Source organism: Terrapene carolina, unplaced genomic scaffold, assembly GCF_002925995.2.
Source record: "Terrapene carolina triunguis isolate 2854851 unplaced genomic scaffold, T_m_triunguis-2.0 Scaffold838, whole genome shotgun sequence".
Taxonomy (NCBI): domain Eukaryota; kingdom Metazoa; phylum Chordata; order Testudines; family Emydidae; genus Terrapene; species Terrapene triunguis.
The window spans coordinates 11,488,953-11,511,321 of record NW_020665189.1 but is presented as its reverse complement, the minus strand read 5'-3'; the positions used below and the strand labels follow the sequence as shown (position 1 = coordinate 11,511,321).

The window sequence follows — 22,369 nt, the reverse complement described above, 5'->3', positions numbered from 1 at the left end:
ACTGATTTATACCGTGGCAAGTATGTGAGAAGAAAATTTGGCTGTGTGTGAATAGAGGGTGAGGAACAGGAAGCAGAAAAAACCCTCTACTTAATGGGAAAAGAAAAATATTTAGGTAACCAAGTTCCCCCCTTTCAAATTCCAATTTCATTGCTCATTAAAGAAAATCTGTCCTATAGGAAGCACTTCAAAAATTAAATGTTTAAATTTATGTATTGTTACATTTCCTATTGGAGAGTGCATTGAAAGAAATAAGTAAAAAAATCAGCTATGAATTGAAGGAGATTTTAGATACTGGTAGTACCACTTACATTAAAAAACAACATCTTTTTTATTTCTCCCCGGAAACTTATACCTCTGGTAGTCCTACCCTACTTTTATTTCTTTAAATGGTGCCCACTGTGAAGTATCCCAAGTGACTGGTAAAAAATTATGTTATAATATTGTAACAAACCAGTGCCAACCTAGGAGCTCAGGGTCATCACTATGCCGCTTTGTGCCAGAGCCACTCAGAACTTGAAGCAGCAACAGGGACAAGCATACTAGCCAATGCATTACACTATCGTACGACAGGCTCAATTTTCTTGTAATGGAACTGCTTTACACTCAACTGTTTAGTTTGAATGAATATTACTTTATTTCTCCTGAGTCTCTTTCCTCATTCTCCTCATATATGCACTTTAAAAAACACCAGAACTTAAGGATGGTTTATTAAAATATTTTGAAAAAAAATCAAATTGTGATCTAAAATGGGGGCATTAAGCGGATCACCCACAAGACACTGACAAGATCAAGGCAATTGCTTGCTGACTGTATGGCTTCATACACTCACTGCTTTAGACTGCAAGGCATTAAAGCGAGTGACAAAAGGCTTTGTGACTCAATGTAGCTGATCAGTATGTAGATTAAACTCACCTTGAATGAGCAAAGATCAGGTAGGAGAAAAATCAAAGAGCCACAACTCAAATTCATGTAAGAATTAAGTTAGGGGACCTAGGAAGATGAAACAGAACAGCTACCCTAAAGGGGTAGAGAGAAAATAATTTAACAGTGTAATATCTAAACATTGCTTGGGATCTTGTTTTCACCTAAAACCGAGATTGGAAGGCTCAAATAGGTACAACAACAAGCTCATATCCCCCCTCCCTCAACTGCTTCCCTGATACCTAGAAGAATATGAAAATAAAGAGTCCCCTTGCATCAAAGCAAAGCTGATATTTCAGCTGACAGACAAGTCTTTCCTCCGTGTCTTGTTACTCTTTGTTTCCATAATGTGGTTGGGAGTTGGAGAGTTGTGGTGGAGGAAGATAGGAGAAATGTGTCATACTATTTGTACTTCATCGATTGGTATAATCATCCTTTGGTTGAAAATACAATACCATCCTATTTAGTATGGTGCCTTGCATGCCAACTCTATCTCAAAATGTGTTGCAGAGTTAAATAAAGCAGTTTCACAGGGGAAAAGATGTGTTTGCAGATTAATTCAAGCATTAAGACAGAGTTCTGACAGAAGCAGCTGCAGAAGAGAAGACCGAGAAGTGGACAAGTTATGTTAACAGCCAAAGAGAAGGCTCATGATAGATGAAGAGAGGGCTAGTTAACGATGTGGAAAGCTGCCTGGCATTTCTTCACTGCTCTCCAACAATGGTAAGACAGACTACCAAATTATTTTTGTCACCGAAAGCCAGCACTGTTCAGGATCATATAAATTATGTTTCTCTGCTGTCTTCAGTACTACAAATCTGATTAGACATCTTTTGAGCTATATTTGCAAGCCAGTCTCCAGGTTGCTGCACACAAATCTTCCGCAAACACATATGCCTGAGCCAACCCCTCATTTCCACGAACAAATCCCAGTGTATCCAAACCATTCAACTAGCATGTGTAAAATTTAGGTGCACAAATTGAGAGGCCTGTTGAAAACTTAGTCCTTCAAGCTCTTTTATTCTGAATGTATGCATCTTGCCCATCTCTCTTACTATACACATTTACCATGCCAGAGAGGTAGCATGGTGCTTCATGCCAGGCACTAGATATGGCATGTTACAACCTGGGTTCTTGTTCCAGTTTTGCTATGAGAGTTTGGGTGACTCATTGCATCTCTTTGTTCTTCAGTTTTACAACCATTCCCTGTTACGGAGGATTCAGTATTTAGTTGGACCCTTAACACTCATTAATTCAAGTTTTAAAATTTGCTATGAAATGAAAAATGTGTTTTTGGGTAGTGTTCTGTACCAGTCTGAAGTGATTTTCCCTAGTTCAAATTTAAAGTCCATAATATGATGGTAAAAAATAATAATGAAGAAATGTAAAGATCTCTCTCCTCTCCCAAGAAAAAATGCCCATTACTATAAAGCAGTTCTGTTTGAAACCCTGAACGTATACTGAAACACAATGGTGCAGCACATGGTATTCCAGCACTAAGCTTGTCACTAGGAAACATAGAAGCCTTTTAGCACCACTTTGGGGCTTGTTACTGTTGTTCATATCACCTTAAATTATATAAAATACATTCACAGTGAGACAAGGCCTGCACAGCACCATCGTCTTGCACCAGTCTGATCTGAAGTCGCTCTATATTAAGAACCAGTAACTTCATAGTCAAACAATGACTAAACTTGTCTGTAAATTCAGGGAGGAAAAGCTGGCATGTGAAACAGTGGGGCCAAGGTTTAAGATGCTCTTTAGAATCAGGGGCATCTTTTTTTTTTTTTTTTTAATGGAGATATCCTATCTCCTAGAACTGGAAGGAACCTTGAAAGGTCATCGAGTCCAGCCCCCTGCCTTCACTAACAGGACCAAGTACTGATTTTGCCCCAGATCCCTAAGTGGCCCCCCCAAAGATTGAACTCACAACCCTGGGTTTAGCAGGCCAATGCTCAAACCACTGAGCTATCCCTCCCCCCATCTTCAGTAAACTGCGCACACAGATTGTTTTTTTTTTTTTTGTTTGTTTTTTTTACAAGTGGGCATTAAATGGGATTCTGTGCTAAATCTTCCCCTGTGATGAACTCTTATAGATTTCCATTTCGCCACACACCATTTACAATTGGGGACTAAGGAATGCGTTCTCAGGACTACAAAGCTGATGGCTTTTTTGTTGTGTATGCTTTTGTTTGTATTGTTTTGTTTTTTAAATAAAAAACAGGCTACCCTTAAGAGAGTTACCTGATAGGGAATCAGAGAGGACTCCTTAGTCATCCTATCTCCCCCTATTCAACTGCATTTCCTTTTCTCTTTTGGGACAGCATGGCTGCTACAGAACACTATTTATTCTGGCAGGTACTTTTCCCCTAGGGATGAGTTTCTCTCAGTCCAGTTATACCTTAGCTCTCCTGATTTAAACATCTCCTTTTGTTTCACTGCACAGTACTGTTTTTCTGGAAGCATCAGTTGTTGAGTTCTTAAGGAAGGATTGGCGTGGTTACTTCCCTAGTAAAATGAGGCTCTGTCAAGGGCAGTTTCCTTACCCATGTTTTTTTTCTCCTCTTCACTTGTCCCCTTCACCATGACCTGTGGTAGGTAGTCTGTCTAGTCTTATCTTTGTAACTTAGATTTTAATGGCCTGCTTTTCAGAAGTGCTGGGCATCTATAAATCGCACTGAAGTCCATGGTAACTACATGAAAATCAGGCCATACATGATCCTTGGTGCATGGGCCTTGTTTCCTTTGTCTCTGCTACATGCCATGCCCATCTCTAATTTTTTAAACTAACTGATTATCAACAATGCACTTAAGACTTTGATCAACAGGTAGTGATCAATGGCTCCATGTCAAGTTGGCAGCTGGTTTCAAGTGGAGTGCCCCAAGGGTTGGTCCTGGGGCTGGTTTTGTTCAATATCTTCATATCTGGAGGATGGCGTAGACTGCACTCTCAGCAAGTTTGCAGATGACACTAAACTGGGAGGAGTGGTAGATACGCTGGAGGGTAGGATACAGAGGGACCTAGATAAATTAGAGGATTGGGCCAAAAGAAACCTGATGAGGTTCAACAAGGACAAGTGCAGAGTCCTGCACTTAGGACGGAAGAATCCCATTCACTCTTACAGACTAGGAACCGAATGGCTAGGAAGCAGTTCTGCAGAAAAGGACGTAGGGGTTACAGTGGACGAGAAGCTGGATATGAGTCAACAGTGTGCCCTTGTTGCCAAGAAGGCTAACGGCATTTTGGGCTGTATAAGTAGGGGCATTGCCAGCAGATCGAGGGACGTGATCATTCCCCTCTATTCGACATTGGTGAGGCCTCATCTGGAGTACTGTGTCCAGTTTTGGGCCCCACACTACAAGAAGGATGTGGAGAAATTGGAAAGAGTCCAGCGGAGGGCAACAAAAATGATTAGGGGGCTGGAGCACATGTCTTATGAAGAGAGGCTGAGGGAACTGGGATTGTTTAGTCTGCAGAAGAGAAGAATGAGGGGGGATTTGACAGCAGCTTTCAATTACCTGAAAGGGGGTTCCAAAGAGGCTGGATCTAGACTGTTCTCAGTGGTAGCAGATGACAGAACACGGAGTAATGGTCTCAAGTTGCAGTGGGGGAGGTTTAGGTTGGATATTAGGAAAAACTTTTTCACTAGGAGGGTGTTGAAGCACTGGAATGAGTTACCTAGGCAGGTGGTGGAATCTCCTTCCTTAGAGGTTTTTAAGGTCAGGCTTGACAAAGCCCTGGCTGGGATGATTTAGTTGGGAACTGGTCCTGCTTTGAGCAGGGGGTTGGACTAGATGACCTCCTGAGGTCCCTTCCAACCCTGATATTTTATGATTCTATGAAACCCTTGTCCGACAAATACAACTATTTACCTCTCACTTGTGGTCACAAATTAATACAACAATGGGGAAAAGCTTACAGATGTGCCTGCCCCCACAGCCATCACCTGAGCACCAGCCATTTCTCAAATGTTCCTAGTGCAACCACCACAATTACATTTCATACAGCTGACACTGCCCTCTCTGGCACAGCACTGCCAAGTGGCCCCGTAGAAGGTAACAGCCATTTTGTACAAACAAGCACACAAGAACTTGACAAAGTCTTGTCTCCTCCCTTATGTAGTTCTCACATTTTCTCTCCTTGATCAAGCCATATATAAAAATAACTAAAAAACAGAGTTATTTGTATTGTACTATTTAGGTCAGACGTGTAAGTTTTAGCATTGCTTCCTTCTAAGGTCAGGCTTAAAGCACCTACAAAAGAACATAATCTCTCTATAAAATGGGGCTTTTCCTGCTGTTTGACTCAAGCTCTTCAGACTTCTCAGAGAGGCTAAGTACCGCTCTCTGTATGTAATATGCATAGCTGCTTTTTTTTTCTTTAAGTCTGGCTTACACGTCTGCGGTTAAATTGACTGGCAATCTTGATGTAAAAAGGGATTTGTCCTGCACAGATGGTTATACAGCATGTGGGTGGTGGATTTGCCTTCCTCTACATCTCGGAGCACAGATCACACGAATGAGGGTAACATACCCAATTGTCAAAGCGTCCTATGATAGCAGGAGGCGGGCATAAGCGCATCTCTGTCCTTGCCATCTAATACTATTACGGCTATGTATTACTGATGTAAGGGACCAGAGTGACAGCCCAGAGAACATAATGGCCAACACCATTTCAAGCTTCTGCACACTACCCCACTAATGTGCCTCAGTCCTGATGGACAACCTTTAACAGTGAAGGAAAACCATAATCTAAGATCATTCAGTCCTTGGCCTTTCTGCTGACACTGCCAGCAATTCCGGATAATATAATGATGGTTTTCGTAATGCAGGACCTTGTAGTCATATGAGCACAGAGTCAGGAATAAGTGACTGCTGCATTCTACTCCTAACGCTGACAACAGCTTGTTGAGACACTTTGGGCAATTCACTCAGCCTCTCTGTATCTAGTTTCTCCACCTGTAAAATGGGGATAATAATACTTCCTCACCTCAAAGGGACAATGTTACTTAATATTTGAAAATGGGTATAAATATATAAAATACTATGATGAGTAAAGATGATTATTATCTAACCTGAGCTCACCGCATGTTGCATACAACCCCAGTCATCAGGTGGTACAAACACACATTTGGTCACAAAAATCAGTGACAGTATTTTAATAATACACTGATAAAACTTCAATAGATAGATAGATAGATAGATTATGATCATGCCCGTTTTACCAGTAAGGAAAATCAGGCAGAGAGAAGTTAAGTGTCTTGATTTCAAGTCACAAATGAAATTTGTTTCAGAGCCTGGGACAGACCTCTGGACTTATAGTCCATACCTTCATAAATAGACCCGATTCCCACTGGATCACACTCCATTCTGGAAAAACAGCAATGTATACAGATCAGCATTTACTAATCCTTGCCCTTTGTAAACTAGTCAGCTGTAGAGATTAGAGGAATTTTCCCCTGAGAAATGCCAAATTACTACTTCTTAATTGTCCTTTCACATTAAAATCATTTCTACCACTACAGCTGAGAAAATAATTTGAGAACAGAATAATTAAGAGTCCAACACTTCGTATGATATTGAACAAATCATAACAATTTACAATATTAGCAAACAGTTTAGCAGTGATATGACTGAATCAGCACTGGCACGGAATGACATTTAAATGGGACTAATAATAATACTTCATTCACTGGTTTTGTGTGAACTTCATTATAAAAATGTCAGAAGATAGATAAATGAATAATCAGTGTCATACCAGAGCAGACGTATTCCTTTTTCTGAACATCCGCCACATTAAAACCCCGTAGGTGCACGGGTGCCATGCAGAATGTGAACTGCCCAATCGAGCGTCTCTGACGCAGCCAGTCAGACAGCCAAGCCAGGTGGCAGTCACAATACAGGTAATTGGAGTGAAGCCGCCTGCAATGGGCAGAAAGAGTCACATCACATCTGAATGTTTTAGAAACAGTGATTAAACAAAGCAAACTTGTACAAATTTTCAGAGACATTGTACTAAAAACCCTGCACATATTTTCACACAGGAGTAAGTTGAATTATTAGAGATAAATGTTGAGACTAGAGGCTGAGGGGATCCACAAAATTGAAGAGGCTTTCATTTGATCAGATTGACTTTTCTGTTATATTGAAAAGCAATAAGTGAACCTGACAAGAAGCAGAGCTCCAAGTAAGCATCCAAAAGGATGGGTGTGCAATCAACCCATGAAACTGAAAATTTTCCAGCAGGCAGCAATCTTGGGTGAAATTACCAGTGCCAGGAGTACCATAGCAGCTTCACGGTAGTTGGAGGCTTTTACCTTAGGGCGGTATAGACAAAGCACAGACGACCTCCAAAAAGATAATATCTATTAACTGAACTTTTTCTAATCCATGAAAGGTTTAGTTCACATTTAGGTGAAGATTCATCCTTCCCCATCATTAAGTAATTTAATACAAGCTTCACTTGTTGTCATGGCCATCCATTGAGCTTCTAAGAGGAGTCTGAGAAGTATTGTTCAGCAATGGGATGTCTATTTTACAGACTCACAACAGATTGAAATCTTAAATACAAAATACTCAAATTATGAGTACTTGTGCAATTTTGCTGCGGGTTTGTGGCACACATTAATTGCTTCTCCCACTCCCACCCTCAACCATCAGTTCATTTTTAACATGATGCAATTTCACAAGAGAAGATGTAAACTTCTAAGTTTATACTACAGACTCCCACCCACCCCCGCCAAAGACTGAAAATCCTGTAAGATACAGTTAGACAAAGCATTCTTAACTGCAATGCAGTAATATATCAAGTATTATATGTAAAAAAAAAAACAACAATTGGTGTGCATACTGGATTTAGCCTTGCCAGCTCCAGAAGAAATTAACCATCAATCTAGAGATATTCATATTACACAGTGGCAGTTGAGATCAGTGGTGGCGCCCAAGCTGACAGTCCCTAGATTTGTATGTCTGGGGGGAGCCAGTGACGCATTTTCAGTGGCTGGACCTCAAGCTTGGAATTCATTTCCATGCTTTGGCCAGTAGCGCTTACATCTGCTGGGTACACTTCAGGGCACACTGTAAAGTATATCTATTCACCCAAGATTTCAATGAAGGGGCGGGGTGGGGCAGCTGTGTTGTTACATTTTGTGAAAGTTTCAGAGGACACTGCATCAACTAAGAACTTTGGTAAAAAAAATTTATTATGATTTTTTTTTTATTTCATTTTCGATAGGCACAGTATATAAACTGAAAGAACAAATATATACATTCACAAAGCCGAGAGAACACTGTCTAGGAAAAGATCACCCTAATTGCAACAAGGCTGTGTCAACCTATAGATGAACAATTTCATACAGCTAACCTGGCAAAGAATTAGCATCCCTTCCCATCACAACATTCAAGAGCATCCTATGATGATATTCAGAATTATACTTTCTAAAGAAAGTAGGAACATGCCTTTTTTTGTTTTCAGACAGGGTTCATATGATAAAAATTTCACAAGAACTGCTTCCATATCTCCTATTTGTTTTCTTGCTAGATATGTAGAACTAGTTTCTGGGTTTATATATTTTAACAGTGGGAACAATATTACTCCTCAATCCGCCTGCATTGTCCCATGTGAGCCCTATCTTTAGACTTGATAATGTTATTTGTGTTGAAATTCTGCAGCATGCCATGGGTGTTTGGGAATTGCTCTTGGTCCATTGTAAACAAGCCGTCAAGCTTAACCAGGTAGCCTGTAGGAATATGTCTTTGATAAACAAATTAATGAATACAATAAGAATGCTTGAAAAGGGCTTCCATTGTGGTTGAGAAACACAGCACAACAGTCCCTTGTGCAAGTCAGGAGCACTGCAGCCATTTGGTGGGTTTTGGTTTTTTTTGTATATTTTACATATTTTTTTAAATGTAATCATTTACCTCTGCAGTCACTCAAGATGCAGAGACAACAGGAGACTCACCATTAAATAAATTAATACAGAGGACATGTTTAGCATAAATAAAGCTGTTTCATGCAAATGAAAGCAGATCAATACAAACGAATTCCTGTAAATTCCAATCAAGAGCATACAAAAAAAAAATCAATAAAACAAACAAAAAACAACGGAAAAGAGGAGTTAGGTTGAACAGATCAGCATAGAAGAGCTGATTTATTTATTTTATTTTTAGAAAGGATTCTTAAGTGCTACAATTATATTAATACATTTTTCTTTCCCTTCAAGGTCATATTGACTGGATACTCTTAATTTTTCCTCCCATGTTCTTCATAATGGAATGGATTTTTTTTCTTTTAAAAAATTCACACAACTCTTGTCCTTATAAAAAAAAGCTGGATTGAGAGCACTGAGAATAAAATTTTTAGCTACAGAACAAGTACAGTACAGGCAGATTCCCCAACTGCCTGTCCATGGACCTCAGCACTCACTATAAATAATTACATCCAGGGTACTCTACCTAGGCCCATTCAATCTATGGCCTCTCTAGTAAACCTGCTAACACAATGGCCATGTGTGATGATATTTTTGTGATGTGGACACCTAGCCAGTGGGAACTAAACGAAGACTATATTCATTCTACATAAGGTACTGCACAGCCATCAGATGGCTGGATTTGAACCATTGACTGAAGGATCAAATACTACATCCTACCTCCCCAACCCAAGTCATCATGCCTGCAACAAATTCTATGCAACATGCTTTCTCTCATAGATTTTGCCCCTTATGAAAGCAGCTTTTTTGAGGTGTGTATTAACATGGAAGAGAAAGAAAAAAAAACGTATGAAGTAAAATCAGAAACGTGACATGAGAGAAGGTATTGCCGTCCCAACCCCCAATAATATCTTTATATGAACATTTTACCTAACAGAACAATAAGAGACCTATTTCTAAGTTGATTTGTGCAGAGAGGCATTACCTGGGCAGTTGCAAAGGGGCATTATTACCTACTTCAGCAAACCACGTTTAATATCAAAGCCACATTATCCTGCAATATGTACCAACAATGGTCAAGTGTGGTTCTAATAATTTTTAGCTATGAAAAATAATGTTAATATTTAGACATCATCTTTGTGAGAGGTGATGGTGATGATTTGAGGAGAATGAAACAATTCCAGGAAGGAGCAGTGGAAGAAGTCATGAAATATTTGTGGTATCTGTGTTTATCTTACATTTATTATTCTTTTGATGGCTTTACTATCTCTGACAAAGTAGGGGGAAGGTAAAATGAAAAATTAAACCACAGTATTACAATTCTACCCTTCTGCATGGGGCTTTTTAAAAAATAATACTGAACTGTTTAGAAGGGATGTAATTTGGCAGTCTTTGAGACTCATACATGCCACTTGCTATTGATGAAACTACCTTTGTAGAACATAAGGTGAATAAATACAAATGCCAGCTTTTAAAGGTGCCCTTTTAGCCAAAGACTCTAAATTAAATTTCCAGCAAATCCTTTTAGAGTGGGTCAGCATTCATGTTCTGTAAAATGTGGCTCTCAGAATTCAATATAAAAGCTTCTCTTTATAAATCCCATTTATGACTTCCTTCCTTTTTTTTTTTTCGTTCCCTTTTTTTTCTTCTTTAATTACAGCGAAGGGGGATTAGTCAGTGTAAGTCTCCAGGGAGCGATATACAAAGCCATCTCCGAAATTAAACTAAAGGGAAAATGGCAGCAGGCACTGAGCTCTGGGAACAGACAAGACTGATTGATCTGAAGTAGCCAGGCAAATATTCTGGATCGTTAAGGGAGAGAAATATCTTAACCCACCCTTCACCTCCCCCGACAAAAAGACAAAAATATAAATTCTCTTTAATCAGTTACATTAATGCTAGCATCATGCAATGTCATCCTTTAGAGAAAAAAAGAAAGTAAATATAAATCAGTAGTTATCACTTTACAGAAAACAGCCTATCAGTATGGACAGATAAGAACCATTTTTCTTCAGTTCACTTAACTGGCCATCTGTGATTATATGAAAATATATATCTAAACATAGCATTCTGCTTCCCACTAGTATGAACAGGCTGCTAGTATTTGGCTTGCTGAACATTTTGGAGTAAGCACATGTTGGCTTGTTTTTATATGCTGGAGTAAAACCAAACAGGTTTTTCTTTAAAAAATGACTTCTGGAGCTGTGTATTTATTTAAAGGGAATGATTTTGGAAATGGCTGGGTGGGGTAGAGCTGCAAAGCTGATGGCATTACCATTTGGAATTTTACCTCTAAGCTCTCAGTCTAAATTCCACAAAAATTACACACAGGTCAATTTAATTCCCTTTGTATAAGGTTCTCCTAGAGCTGATTGGAAATTTTCCAGAGGAATCTTTTTCCATTGGAAAAAGCAGATTTCTCACAAGAGAAAATGTTTTGCAAAAATGGGTCAATTTCTATTAAATTTCATTTGGAGAGAAAAAATTCAAAACAAAATATTTTAGATATTTTGGTGCAAAATGACTTTTCATTTTAAAATGTATGTTCTATTTAAAAAATAAAAGTAATTTAAAATGTCAAAATCAGATTGCAACATTTTGACTATCAAAATTAAAGGTTTTGACTGAAAAACAATTTTTTAATTAAATTTTGTTTCAAGGAAATTTTGAAATTTTTGGGTTTGTTCCATTTTGGAACAACTTTTTTTTTTTTAATTTATTTTTTATCCTCACAGAATTTCCCACTAAATGAAAAATCTTGTTTCTGCACAGCTCTGACTTCTACATTATCCTAGGTGAAACTGTGCATGCATTTAAAAGCTGTGTGACCCCAATGTATTGAGATTTGCATAGGCTGTAAGGAAGGGTTCAGTTTGGCCTCCAAATATCAGCTAAATAACAGAATTACATTTCATAATCAGCACGTGATGACAATTAGGCTCAACTGGTAGATTTTTTTCTCCCAAAACTAGCTTGAGCTGGTTACCTTGGGGAGAGACTGAAATATGTTCTCACCCAATAAGACTACCTCATTCCTGTTTACAGGGGGTTAATATTTACCTATTTACTGTCCTTTATTAAAGAAAAGTGGTTTTAAAAACCTTTATAAAAGTATTCCTTGAATAAAGACAAATATTCAAAGCAAAGACAGAGTTATCCAGGCTGCTACTTATTTCTGAATTTAGTACTTACAGAGTCCTGATCTTTGGCATATGGTTGAAACTGGTAAGAGGGATGCGGGTGATGTTGTTATTGTTGAGAGTACTGTTGAAAAAGAAAGAAAGAAAAGAAAAACAGATTGATCAATTATTTACATTGCTTTACCAGCACACTCTTTATAGAAATGAACTGCTTCAGCAACGGGTAATAAATCTATAGTGCTGCAAACAAGAAGACGTGCTGACAAATATCTCAGGAGCGATTTGTGAGTTGTCAAGAAGGATATTTTTATGTCAAAGTAACCAATAATTGTGCACAAGTAAACAAAAATTGCTATTTAACATGCCATGCCCTGCATAGCAAGTAGCACAAGATTTCATCCACTAGAGTATTTGTTTTCAAACAAAAGGGGAGATGTTGGCACTTAAAGCCTCATTAGCACAGCCTGTTTGCAATAAGACATACAGCTCAAATTGCTCCGTTAGAAACACATGGATGGATGAGGAATTCTTGTTTGGTTTCCTTAGGAAGAAATATATGGAACATGGAATGTACCAGAATAAACATTTCCTGTTCAAAGCATATAAGGGTTTCAAATGGAAACGCCATGTTGTGTATTTTATTAGAGCTGGTCTTAGAAGAATGGGACCCCGGCTGCCATTAGGGACCCTAATCATGTTTTTTATGATAAAATGACTAGTTTAGCATCAACTGGGGTAGGTTGCCCTCATTTATGTTGTTCCTAATTATATCAGTGACTCCCTGGCAAATTAGAAGTTATAAAGTTTATCAATGATGGCCTGGGAAATGGAACACACACACCAGGAGGGTATACTTGCCACATTCCATTGCTCAGAAATTGCAACTACTGCAGCCTACTGTGTCAAGAGACTTGATCAAACCTAAATAAATAAAATAAATTAATGGAGATATCCTATCTCCTAGAACTGGAAGGGACCTTGAAAGGTCCTTCACAAGCAGGACCAAGTACTGATTTTGCCCCAGATCCCTAAGTGGCCCCCTGGGTTTAGCAGGCCAATGCTCATTCCACTGAGCTATCCCTCCCCCCCTGACTATTTGTTACCTACCATGTTGCACTGTCCATCCTCCTTCTAACTGAAATGGTTAAAGCTCTTCAGATTTCCCTTATTTAAAATGCAAACACACAGCAGTTGTTTATAGCAATGGCCCAGCAGGCTGTACGTTATAACATCCATAGTGCAGTGTTTTGGGCAATTACTGTAGAAACCAATAGCTTGGCCTTGTTTTAAATTAAGGGCTGTAAGCTTTGTGCAGGTGATAAAATAAACAGCCACCTCAAATAATACTTTAAAGCATTACTACTGTTACTTACACCTGATTTGTTCAGTAGTTGTGATATTATGTATTTGTGCAGGGCATTTCATAAAAAGATTTTCAAGAGCTTTAAAATAATTAACTAATTAACCTTCTAATTCATCTGTAACTTCCTTCCAACAGATGATTCGTTTTCTGTATACTAGAGATCAGCGTGTACAACAGAAACCTCTCCGTAGATTCCCAGTTTGCTCAGTGTTAGTGTACCGTAGCCTACAACACAATACATTGCTGTATTTTAGCTCCACTAGAAAAACTGGTAATGTCAGATGTTGGCTCAAATCAGAAATCAGAACACTCTCAAATATGGAGGGGATAGGATGTCTGAAATCCAGACCTGAACCAAAATACACATTTCACAATTTGAGCCTAATTGGAATCCCAAATTCAGAACACCCCAATTTCATTGGGAAGGGCAAAGAATTAGGGAGGAAAGTACTGTCAATATCTGGAGTTGAATCCTGGATGCATCACTCATGGTGCAAACTACTCAGGAAAAACTGCGATGCCTCACAGTGAACTTCTCTGAGGCTGAAAAGCTGCTTCGTCTGTACCACAGAATTCCCTTCTTAAGGGCATCATAATACCAAAATGAATTTTCCACTATGCCAGTTTGTATTTTAAAATAAAGCTCTCTTTATATGTAATTATTATTGCTAGATTATGGTATCTAGCAGATGGTGCAGGAATGGAAGTCGTAGACAACTAGCCAAAAGAAGTGTGTGGCACAGTAAACTTCATTCAGACAAATGAAACACTCTGTAGGAATAAATGACAGCAAATATTGTCCAGTGGCTCAAGCAGAGGATTATGATTCAGAACTCCTGAGTTCAATTGCTATCTCTGTCACTAATTCTGCCTGTAATCTTGGACAAGTCACTTAGCATCGGCCTCCGTTTCCCCATCTGTAAAATACTTATCTACCTGGCCACAGAGATATTGATGCTTAATGTGTGTAACACACTCTGGATGAACCACTTTGGATGAGGCTATAGAAGTGCTAAGCATTATTACTGTTGTTATACCTGTGTTCTGATTTTGTTCAGTTGTCCACCAAAAGAATAGAGGTGAAGTGTAAATGTGTGTTAGTTTAAGTAGTATATATTACAGAAAGCATTAGTATAGGAAAGAACTCTACGCAGGGGCTGGGATCATAAATCACCAAAGAACAACCATGCATATAGTCAGTTTTGAAAATTAAATCGTACACAAAGTTGACAAATGAATATGTCAGTGAGGGCACTAAAGGATCCAATGCAAGTCAAACTGAATTCAGTGGAGACTTTCCATTGACTTTAACAGGACACAGAGTGGATTCAGAGAGTGAGAAGTGACAATGAACATCTTTCCCATGTAACTGAGAGATACATTCTGTACACTATTCCCAGCACAACTGTTGAAAATTCAATCTGTACTATCACACAGACTCAGATATAGCTATTGTAAAAAAAGCCACATATTTAATAGACAAAGTATCTAGTAACCCAAATCCTAGCTTTGCTACTTACACATTTCCAACATTAAGAGCCCATTTGTTGCTAGAAATAAGCAGGAAGATTTCCATAGGTCTCCAATAAATAAATAACAAAGCAACAAATAATGAGGAATACAGTTAATACTGAATTAAGCCCTATTTCATTAATCTACTAATTAACTACAAAATTTCAAGTATAATCATAGCAGATAGCTACTGCACAGAAGACTTATTAATGCATTATTACACTGATATTTAAATGTTAACCATTATGAAGGCAATAAAGCATTTATGATTATAGCAGTATTTCAACACAAAGAAGGCTAAATACAGCTGTACAGCTTCCATTGCTCCACAAAGGGTACTAATTGACAGTGAACTGTCTGCATTATTGGTCACAATTTTAGTTGTGTGAAGTTAACCCCTTTGCAATGATTCTTCAGCATGTGGTAGTCTAATGTAGCAGCGTTCTTATATAGGCTCTTGCAGGGGAGCCTTCAAGGTATATGGAGCAGTGCTAGAGAGGCATTTTGGAAACCTGAATACCAAGTACATGAAGCAGTTGCCAAGTGTCTAAAACTCATCATCCCAGTAACGATTTTTAAGCCTGTGTGTTGTGGTGGAGTCAAAAGACCATAATGCACTTATATATGGAAGATGAGGGGGAACAGAGAAAAAACACTCCCCCCAATTTTCTATTAAGTGCTATGAAGCCCAGTAGATATTTGAAACAGACTAAGAGCAGAAAACTATGTGAGGTCCTGGACTCTCAGAGCATCCAGGTTCCCTCCGCATCATATGCGGAGACTGGAGATTCACATCACACTACACTGTCATCAGGATCACACCTCTAACCTGTTGCTTATTTTAGAGCCAAGTTTACCCTCACCCCTCACAAACTCACTGTTATCATTGTAAGGTGTTCACTTCCAAAATGCTCAATCAGTAACCTGTGGTTACAGAGAGTGTTATTTATGGCTGCAGACCTGCCACCTTGGGCTGTGATATTGTCAGATCTTGCAAGCAAAGCAGGCTCAGGATGCATCAGTACCTGGTGGGCTTCCAAGAACTACTTGGGAGCTGCACAAAATGGTGTTAGCCACCTGTAGGTGGCACTTCCCTCTCTGAGGCACATCCTCAGCTGTGGTAAATTGTCAGCTCCAATTCCTTCAATCTATACCAGCCGAGATTTGCCCCCCGGGGCAGCGTGCTGTTAAGAGGTGCTCACTTTCCCATAAGATATAAAACTGATCACCTAGCACTTTTTTCCAAAGTAGGGATGTTGGCTGTGGAATCTTGTACATATGGATGTATGTATCCCATGACTGATTTTCATGACATTTCAATGGCAAGTTTTTATTCTGACATTACCCATCTCCTCTCTGGGTCTGGAATCCTAGTCCAGTCCCAAATCTGGTAAACACAATCTGCCTCCTTCCTCACATTTCCCATGCAAATTCATTTGCATTCAACATTCTTACATACTTCCTAGTGGCACTAAACTGTTGTGCAGCATTGCAGTGTGCTGATAAAAAATTACTGAATTCCACCCTAAAGGTGGCTGCATTTTCTGGTGAATGACATGATCCTTTGTATTTCCACAGTTGCTAAAGTGCTGAAAGGTGCTATATATATATATATGTAAAATCATTATAACATGTGAGAGGAATTAATCCCACATCATTAAAATATTTCTACTCTTGTTTTGTGGTCTCTCCATCATTTTGAGTGGGAAAAGAGGTGCTCATGGGTGACTGATACTTATAAAGATTAGTATATCCCAAATTCTAGAACAAACATAATAGCTTCTAGGCACAGCCCAAATGCTCTGACCAAAAAGTGAAAAGATTACATTACTAATCTTCCCAGACTAACTACTCAGTTTGAAAGACTCAACCTAGCAGTCTAACTATCTCCCCCAAACCAGCTGGACTGATTAGGAACTGAAAAATCCTAGGACCTTTGCTGAATGGCCAGACGAACTCTCTCCTCTCTCTTACTGCTTCAAGCTACAGGGAAATATTGTGGGTTTTGTTCCTCTTTGTTGTGTCTTTGCACTGCCGACTTATAAAAAGTATGTGTGCATATTAAAATTTCCAGCCGCTTACATATCTGTAATAAAATAATAATAATTACAACACATCCACCCTACCTACGCCAGTTAAGTACTGGAAATATACTGTAAGACCAAAGATATCTTCTGGCAATGCCATCAGAAAAGGTTGCAAACCAGATGTAAAAAGATTATGTTAAATACCTATATTACAACAAGTAAAAAGGTAACAATATTAACCGCCTTGCTATTTTTGCAGTCAACCACAACTTCAAGTGAGAAAACAGGTGGGCTTTTTTGGGTTTTTTTTCAATGAAAGGGTCCTATTATATAACAATGATTAATTATCATCCACTGTACCCCAGCTAATACAAGTTACGGCATTCTATTTTATCAATGCTATAAAGAAAAAGACCCCATAGCAAAATCTAATTTTCCTCCTCTAAACAGTACACTTTTTTTCATAAAAGAACACACACAGGAAAACAACTATCAATACAATATCCGCAATGATTTTTTTTTACACACAGGATTTGAATGGATGTAAATGACAGAAAAATCTACATGCAACACTAGGCCAGCGCTGAGGGCACACTTTGGTTTCTGCATATAATAGGGACTCTGATTTTCTTTTACATCCCATTTCTGCAGCTGATTAGCACAAACAGCTAATCAAATTGAGAAATTATATGGTAGATTATATTTTTGATTAGCACTTTTTTCCAAGCATTAATGAGCATCTACCATAGTTACCAGGGGTCTGCTAGCCATTCAGCCTTTGATAAGCACCAGGCTTCTTTTGGGTAGCATTTGGCTCTGCTGATCAAGGGGGTTTGCAGCATTTGCTATGAAGAAACACTAAGGCCCACAGGAGATCAGCTCCATCAGAGGGAGAATAACAAAATGTATAGACATAGATTAATTGCCATGTTTAACAAACTACTGGTAAGAAATATACTTTCAAGTGGTGAGGGGTAAATGGGAAAAGAGAAAGGAAACAGGACTAGCTCATTTTCTGTGTTTCTGTTGCTCTTTGAATTTCTTCTTCTTTTGCTCACTAGAGATTAATAGTCTCTGGTTCGCTTGCCAAAGTTTTGTAGTTTAAAAAGAATTGTTTGAACCCTGGAAATAACAAGCATCATTTGGCAACACACAGCTCAGGCCTATATGGACTACAACTTTAAACTGAACAGACACTATTTTAATTTTCATTCTCCCCTCTCCCCCCAAAAAAGACCAATTTGCTTACTTTTCTAGTTCTGTGGTAAACCTGTTTTGAATGTGTCTCTTTGATTTTCATGATCCGGGCCTGGAGTTGAAAAGCAGACCTCCGAGGCTGGTTGGAGCAGTGGCAGCTGCTGTGTTGCTGGTAGTGCTAACAAGTCTAACATTTCCCTCTGTCTCCTTTGATTAGACCACTGCTTTATCACAGTGTCCTTTTTTGGCTGTGTGTGTAATTTGTGTGTTGTGTGTCCATAACACCATGTAATTGGCCCTAATGCAACATTATTATCTGTATGCATGCAAGGACTGGATACAAATGGTGCATATGCCAGCTTACAACATTCCCAGGAGTGAGTTACTCACCTGTCATCCTCCCTGATTATTGCCTCTACCATAACTGCCATGCTTTTCATGTTGCTTGTCCCCAAAGCAAATGGACATTCAATTCAAAGTGGAAAGGTAAAGGACGGTAGAATTCCAGACACACACACGCACATACCCTCAGTTAAACGAAACTGGAATTTTTAAACTAAGACTTTGTCTAGGAATGTCCAAGCACAAGGAAAAACATAATTAAGCCTCAGAACACCCTTCACATAAACAGTATTGCTAAGAATGTTATCCCTATACAGGGATGGGTGAATTGAGGCAAACAGAAGTTAAGCTATTTACCCAAGGACAGTGGTGGAGCTGGGAGAAGAGCCTTGAGGAGCCCTGATATATAGTCCCCTGCTAGCCAGGACCAGTTAGACAGCACTTTCCAGATAGGCAAAAATCTCATGATTTCAAAAATCATGAATCAGGCACTCAAATCATGAGAGATGTTTTAAAAATGTGGGTTTTTTTTATTTGCCTTCTGGTTTTTGGGCCTTTGCGGTTCACATTTTCAAGCTTCTCTCCACAACCAAGTGTGACAAAGTTTTTAAAATGAAAATGAAAATTCTTATCTAATCACAGGATCTGGGCCTTTAAGAAACACGCCAAATACCTCAAGACTCATAATAAAATCATGAGAGTTGGCAATCTTTTTTTTTTTTTCATTTGATCACCAGACTCCTCTTTATTTCAGACTTAGCTGACACCATTTTGATGCAATACCACTCCTGGAAAAATACTGTAACCACCACAACATGAACAGTAACAGGGTTCCTATGACTTCATGTTTACAGAACTGGAGGGCAGGAAATCTTTTAGTATTCTATGTGACTAGATTGCAGAACCACAATGCTAACAACTCTGTGTCTTTATGCATTATATAGAGATTACGTGTGTCTTGGCTTCCAGTATTTTTCCTCTCTATTTCCATAAGGTTTATTAGAATTACCTTTTCTAAAGCATCAATCCTAATAAGAAAGCCCCTTTTTTTGGGGGGGGGGGGACAAAAATTAATAAGACTAGATTTAACACAGTGGGCAAAGGTATCATTCTGCCACTAATACATTCTATGGTAATGTCAGTTATGGTCATCAATGGCAGCACTACCTCTGAGTCCCTTGCCTACATTGACACTTTAATCTTGCAAGTAGAACTGGTTTTAAATGTGGTTTAAAACCAGTTTCTGCTAACAAGGTTTAATCATGTTTTACTAGGTCGCTGTAGACCAGACACAGCCATTTACAAACCTACATGCAAGGTCTTGTCCACAATGGTTAAATAACTCCATTTGGAAAAGGTGTTTTTTATTGTCCTGATTCATAAGGGCACTGCGCACCTACAGCTCCAACATACATCACAGGACTTAATACTGTTCAGCACCTCTGAAAACCAGGCCATAAATCTGTTTTCAGTAGTTCAAACACAGTTTGTGCACTTGTATTTTGTATGCAGGCATAATTAATCCACGTAAAGAACATTTGGATCCTGGGATGAAAGTCACTATATTTTCATCAGTTGTAAAAAGGTTATATTTAACATAAGTCAAAATCAATCAGCATTAAATAAAATGCATAGTATTTCTCAAAGAGGTGAGCTCCCTCAACAACCTCACCCTCTACTTTCTAAGTGGGCAAGCAAAGGAAGACCCAGTGCTCCCATGGATTGCTTTCAATTTTTTTTTTCTTTTCCAATTCTGGGTGCCTCTCATAGGCAGTTTCTTGATCTCCCCACAGAGCATTTAAATTAAAGCCCATAACCGCTGTGTGGGCATATAATGAAAGTAACTGATGCTGCACTGATTAATCCATTATTCTCAACTGTTAGAAAACATAATGATCTCACAAGGGGCCTTATTCACTGAGGTATAGCAGTTGAGCTGTAATCTGACACCTTAAATTAGCAGCAAAAGCAACAACAGCTGGGTTTTTGTCTCAATATTTGTACCCAACTCTAAAGTGATTTGGCACCATACAAGTGTTATTTTTAAACACAACGTTAACACAGCCAACTAACGTTTTAAATGGTCTCCAGGTGTCATGTAAAATCCACAGAAATAAAAACAATCAGTTGCCAATTTGGTTTCTATTCTGCTTTTATCTTAATAAACAGATTCACCATTAAATCCTAGGTGATTGTTTTCTTTTTTCAAATGTGTTATCAAAGATATGAGAGGGTCTTCTATTGTTATCTCAGGTGTCTGGCAATGGAAATTTAAACAAGCCAAAGGAAACAGGAAAGAGAAAATGTCCTTTTTTGGAAATGTCTGAGTGAATAAGCTTCATGTGATTAACACATGTATATGCTATGCAGAGCTGGTAGCACCACCTATTACTGAGGTTGCCTGACACTTCCCACTATAATACCTTGTTTTCAATTGCTTTATATTTTTTCCAAACTTACCATTTGGACTGAAATTTTCCATGCTGGGTGTCTGCCTCGGGGTGCATTTTTTCAGCCACTGGTTCAGCTATTTCCAAGAATAAGGCTAGGGAAAATTACACTGTTTTGTCCCATGTTAAAAAATTCTGGCAACCTTTTCTCTGCAATGCTCAATTGCTCTGAATGAGGCAGGGGTCCAGTGGAAAAAATAGTATGTTATCATGTAAATAAAGAACATCATAATTGATATGCACCAGGGGGCTAACTTTGGCAGGCATGAATTTGCAACCATAATAATGCTCCTTTACCATAGTGTTTTTATGTGCCCAATGTGTGTGCATACGTGCACGTACTCACACATGCACTGAATGTATTTTTCTGATTACTGCAGATTTATACTTTTGACATGATATTTAGGTTTCTCATGATCTATGCCCTCCCAAATATGGGGAAAAATAAAGCGAAACAAAGGAGAAATGAAGAAAAAAAGGCTTCTAAAAGTAGATCTTCACCACAAGTTAACACAAGTTAGCTACACTCAACTTTCTCCACTCAAATTAGCCTTGCTCGCGTAAGAGTGGCCACACTGAAAAATAACATTCAAGCTGCCATGCTGCACTCACTCTCATGTGTGGCACTAAGATGTCTAAGGGCGTATCCCAGAGTTCTTTGCATTGCAGTAAGCTGAGCCACTCTGCGAATTCTTTCGCAATGAAGAATTTGTCAGTCCTTTCTGGGGCACAGGGGGGAATTGTGGGAAGGCATTAGAGGACTTGAGTGGTACTAGCCTGAGTCCATAATGCAGAGTGGTCTTGTTAGCAGCTGAGTTGTGCTATCTCAAGCTTCAGCCTGTATCCCCTGACCGGCCAGCCAACTCAAGTAAAAAGCTCCTCCACATGCTAACTAAAGGTTCTGTGTGAGGACAGGACTCAAGTTACAACTTGATTTAACTTTTCAGTGATGATAATCCGTAACCAAGTCTCAGCTGTCAGGGGTTTTCTGGAGAATTATGTTCTATTTCAGCTGGTTAACTGAAATTCCTGAGAGTTTGTAGGTTGGTTTTGCATTTGATTTTTTCATTTAATATACTGAGCAAACAATGTTTTCAGCAATGAATTTACAAGAATTATTGTCTAGCCATTTGAACAGGACTTGCTTTTTGTCTTATATATATATATATATATATATATATATATCCAAACAATTAGATCATAAGCCCGTCAAAGCACAGACCATGTGTTTGCTCTGAACCACCTAACACACTGTGGGTGCTACAATAACAATATTATTAATAATAGAAATTATTTTTATACATTCCTTCATTCTGATATATCTTCTTTAACAGAACTTAGTTTTCCTTGGTGATTGTTGCCATGTTTTAGAGGGTTTTCTTAACATAGGAGATCTCTTGCAATAGGGGCTGTCATTTTCATATTAGCCATAAAGTGCAAATTTACAAAGAAATAGTATTTCCATTTTTGGTGCACACAGATG

General features: G+C 38.7%; 1 protein-coding gene across 1 annotated transcript in view; it reads right to left on the bottom strand.

The window, feature by feature from the left end:
- The window catches only part of SLIT3 (slit guidance ligand 3), a 760,437-nt gene that overhangs the window by 279,134 nt on the left and 458,934 nt on the right, over positions 1-22,369 (bottom strand). The window contains exons 7-8 of the mRNA XM_026660830.2: positions 12,048-12,119; positions 6,683-6,846 (exon numbers count right to left, since the gene is read on the bottom strand). Coding sequence (XP_026516615.1) covers positions 6,683-6,846; positions 12,048-12,119 — 236 coding nt within the window. The remainder of the gene's footprint in view (positions 1-6,682; positions 6,847-12,047; positions 12,120-22,369) is intronic.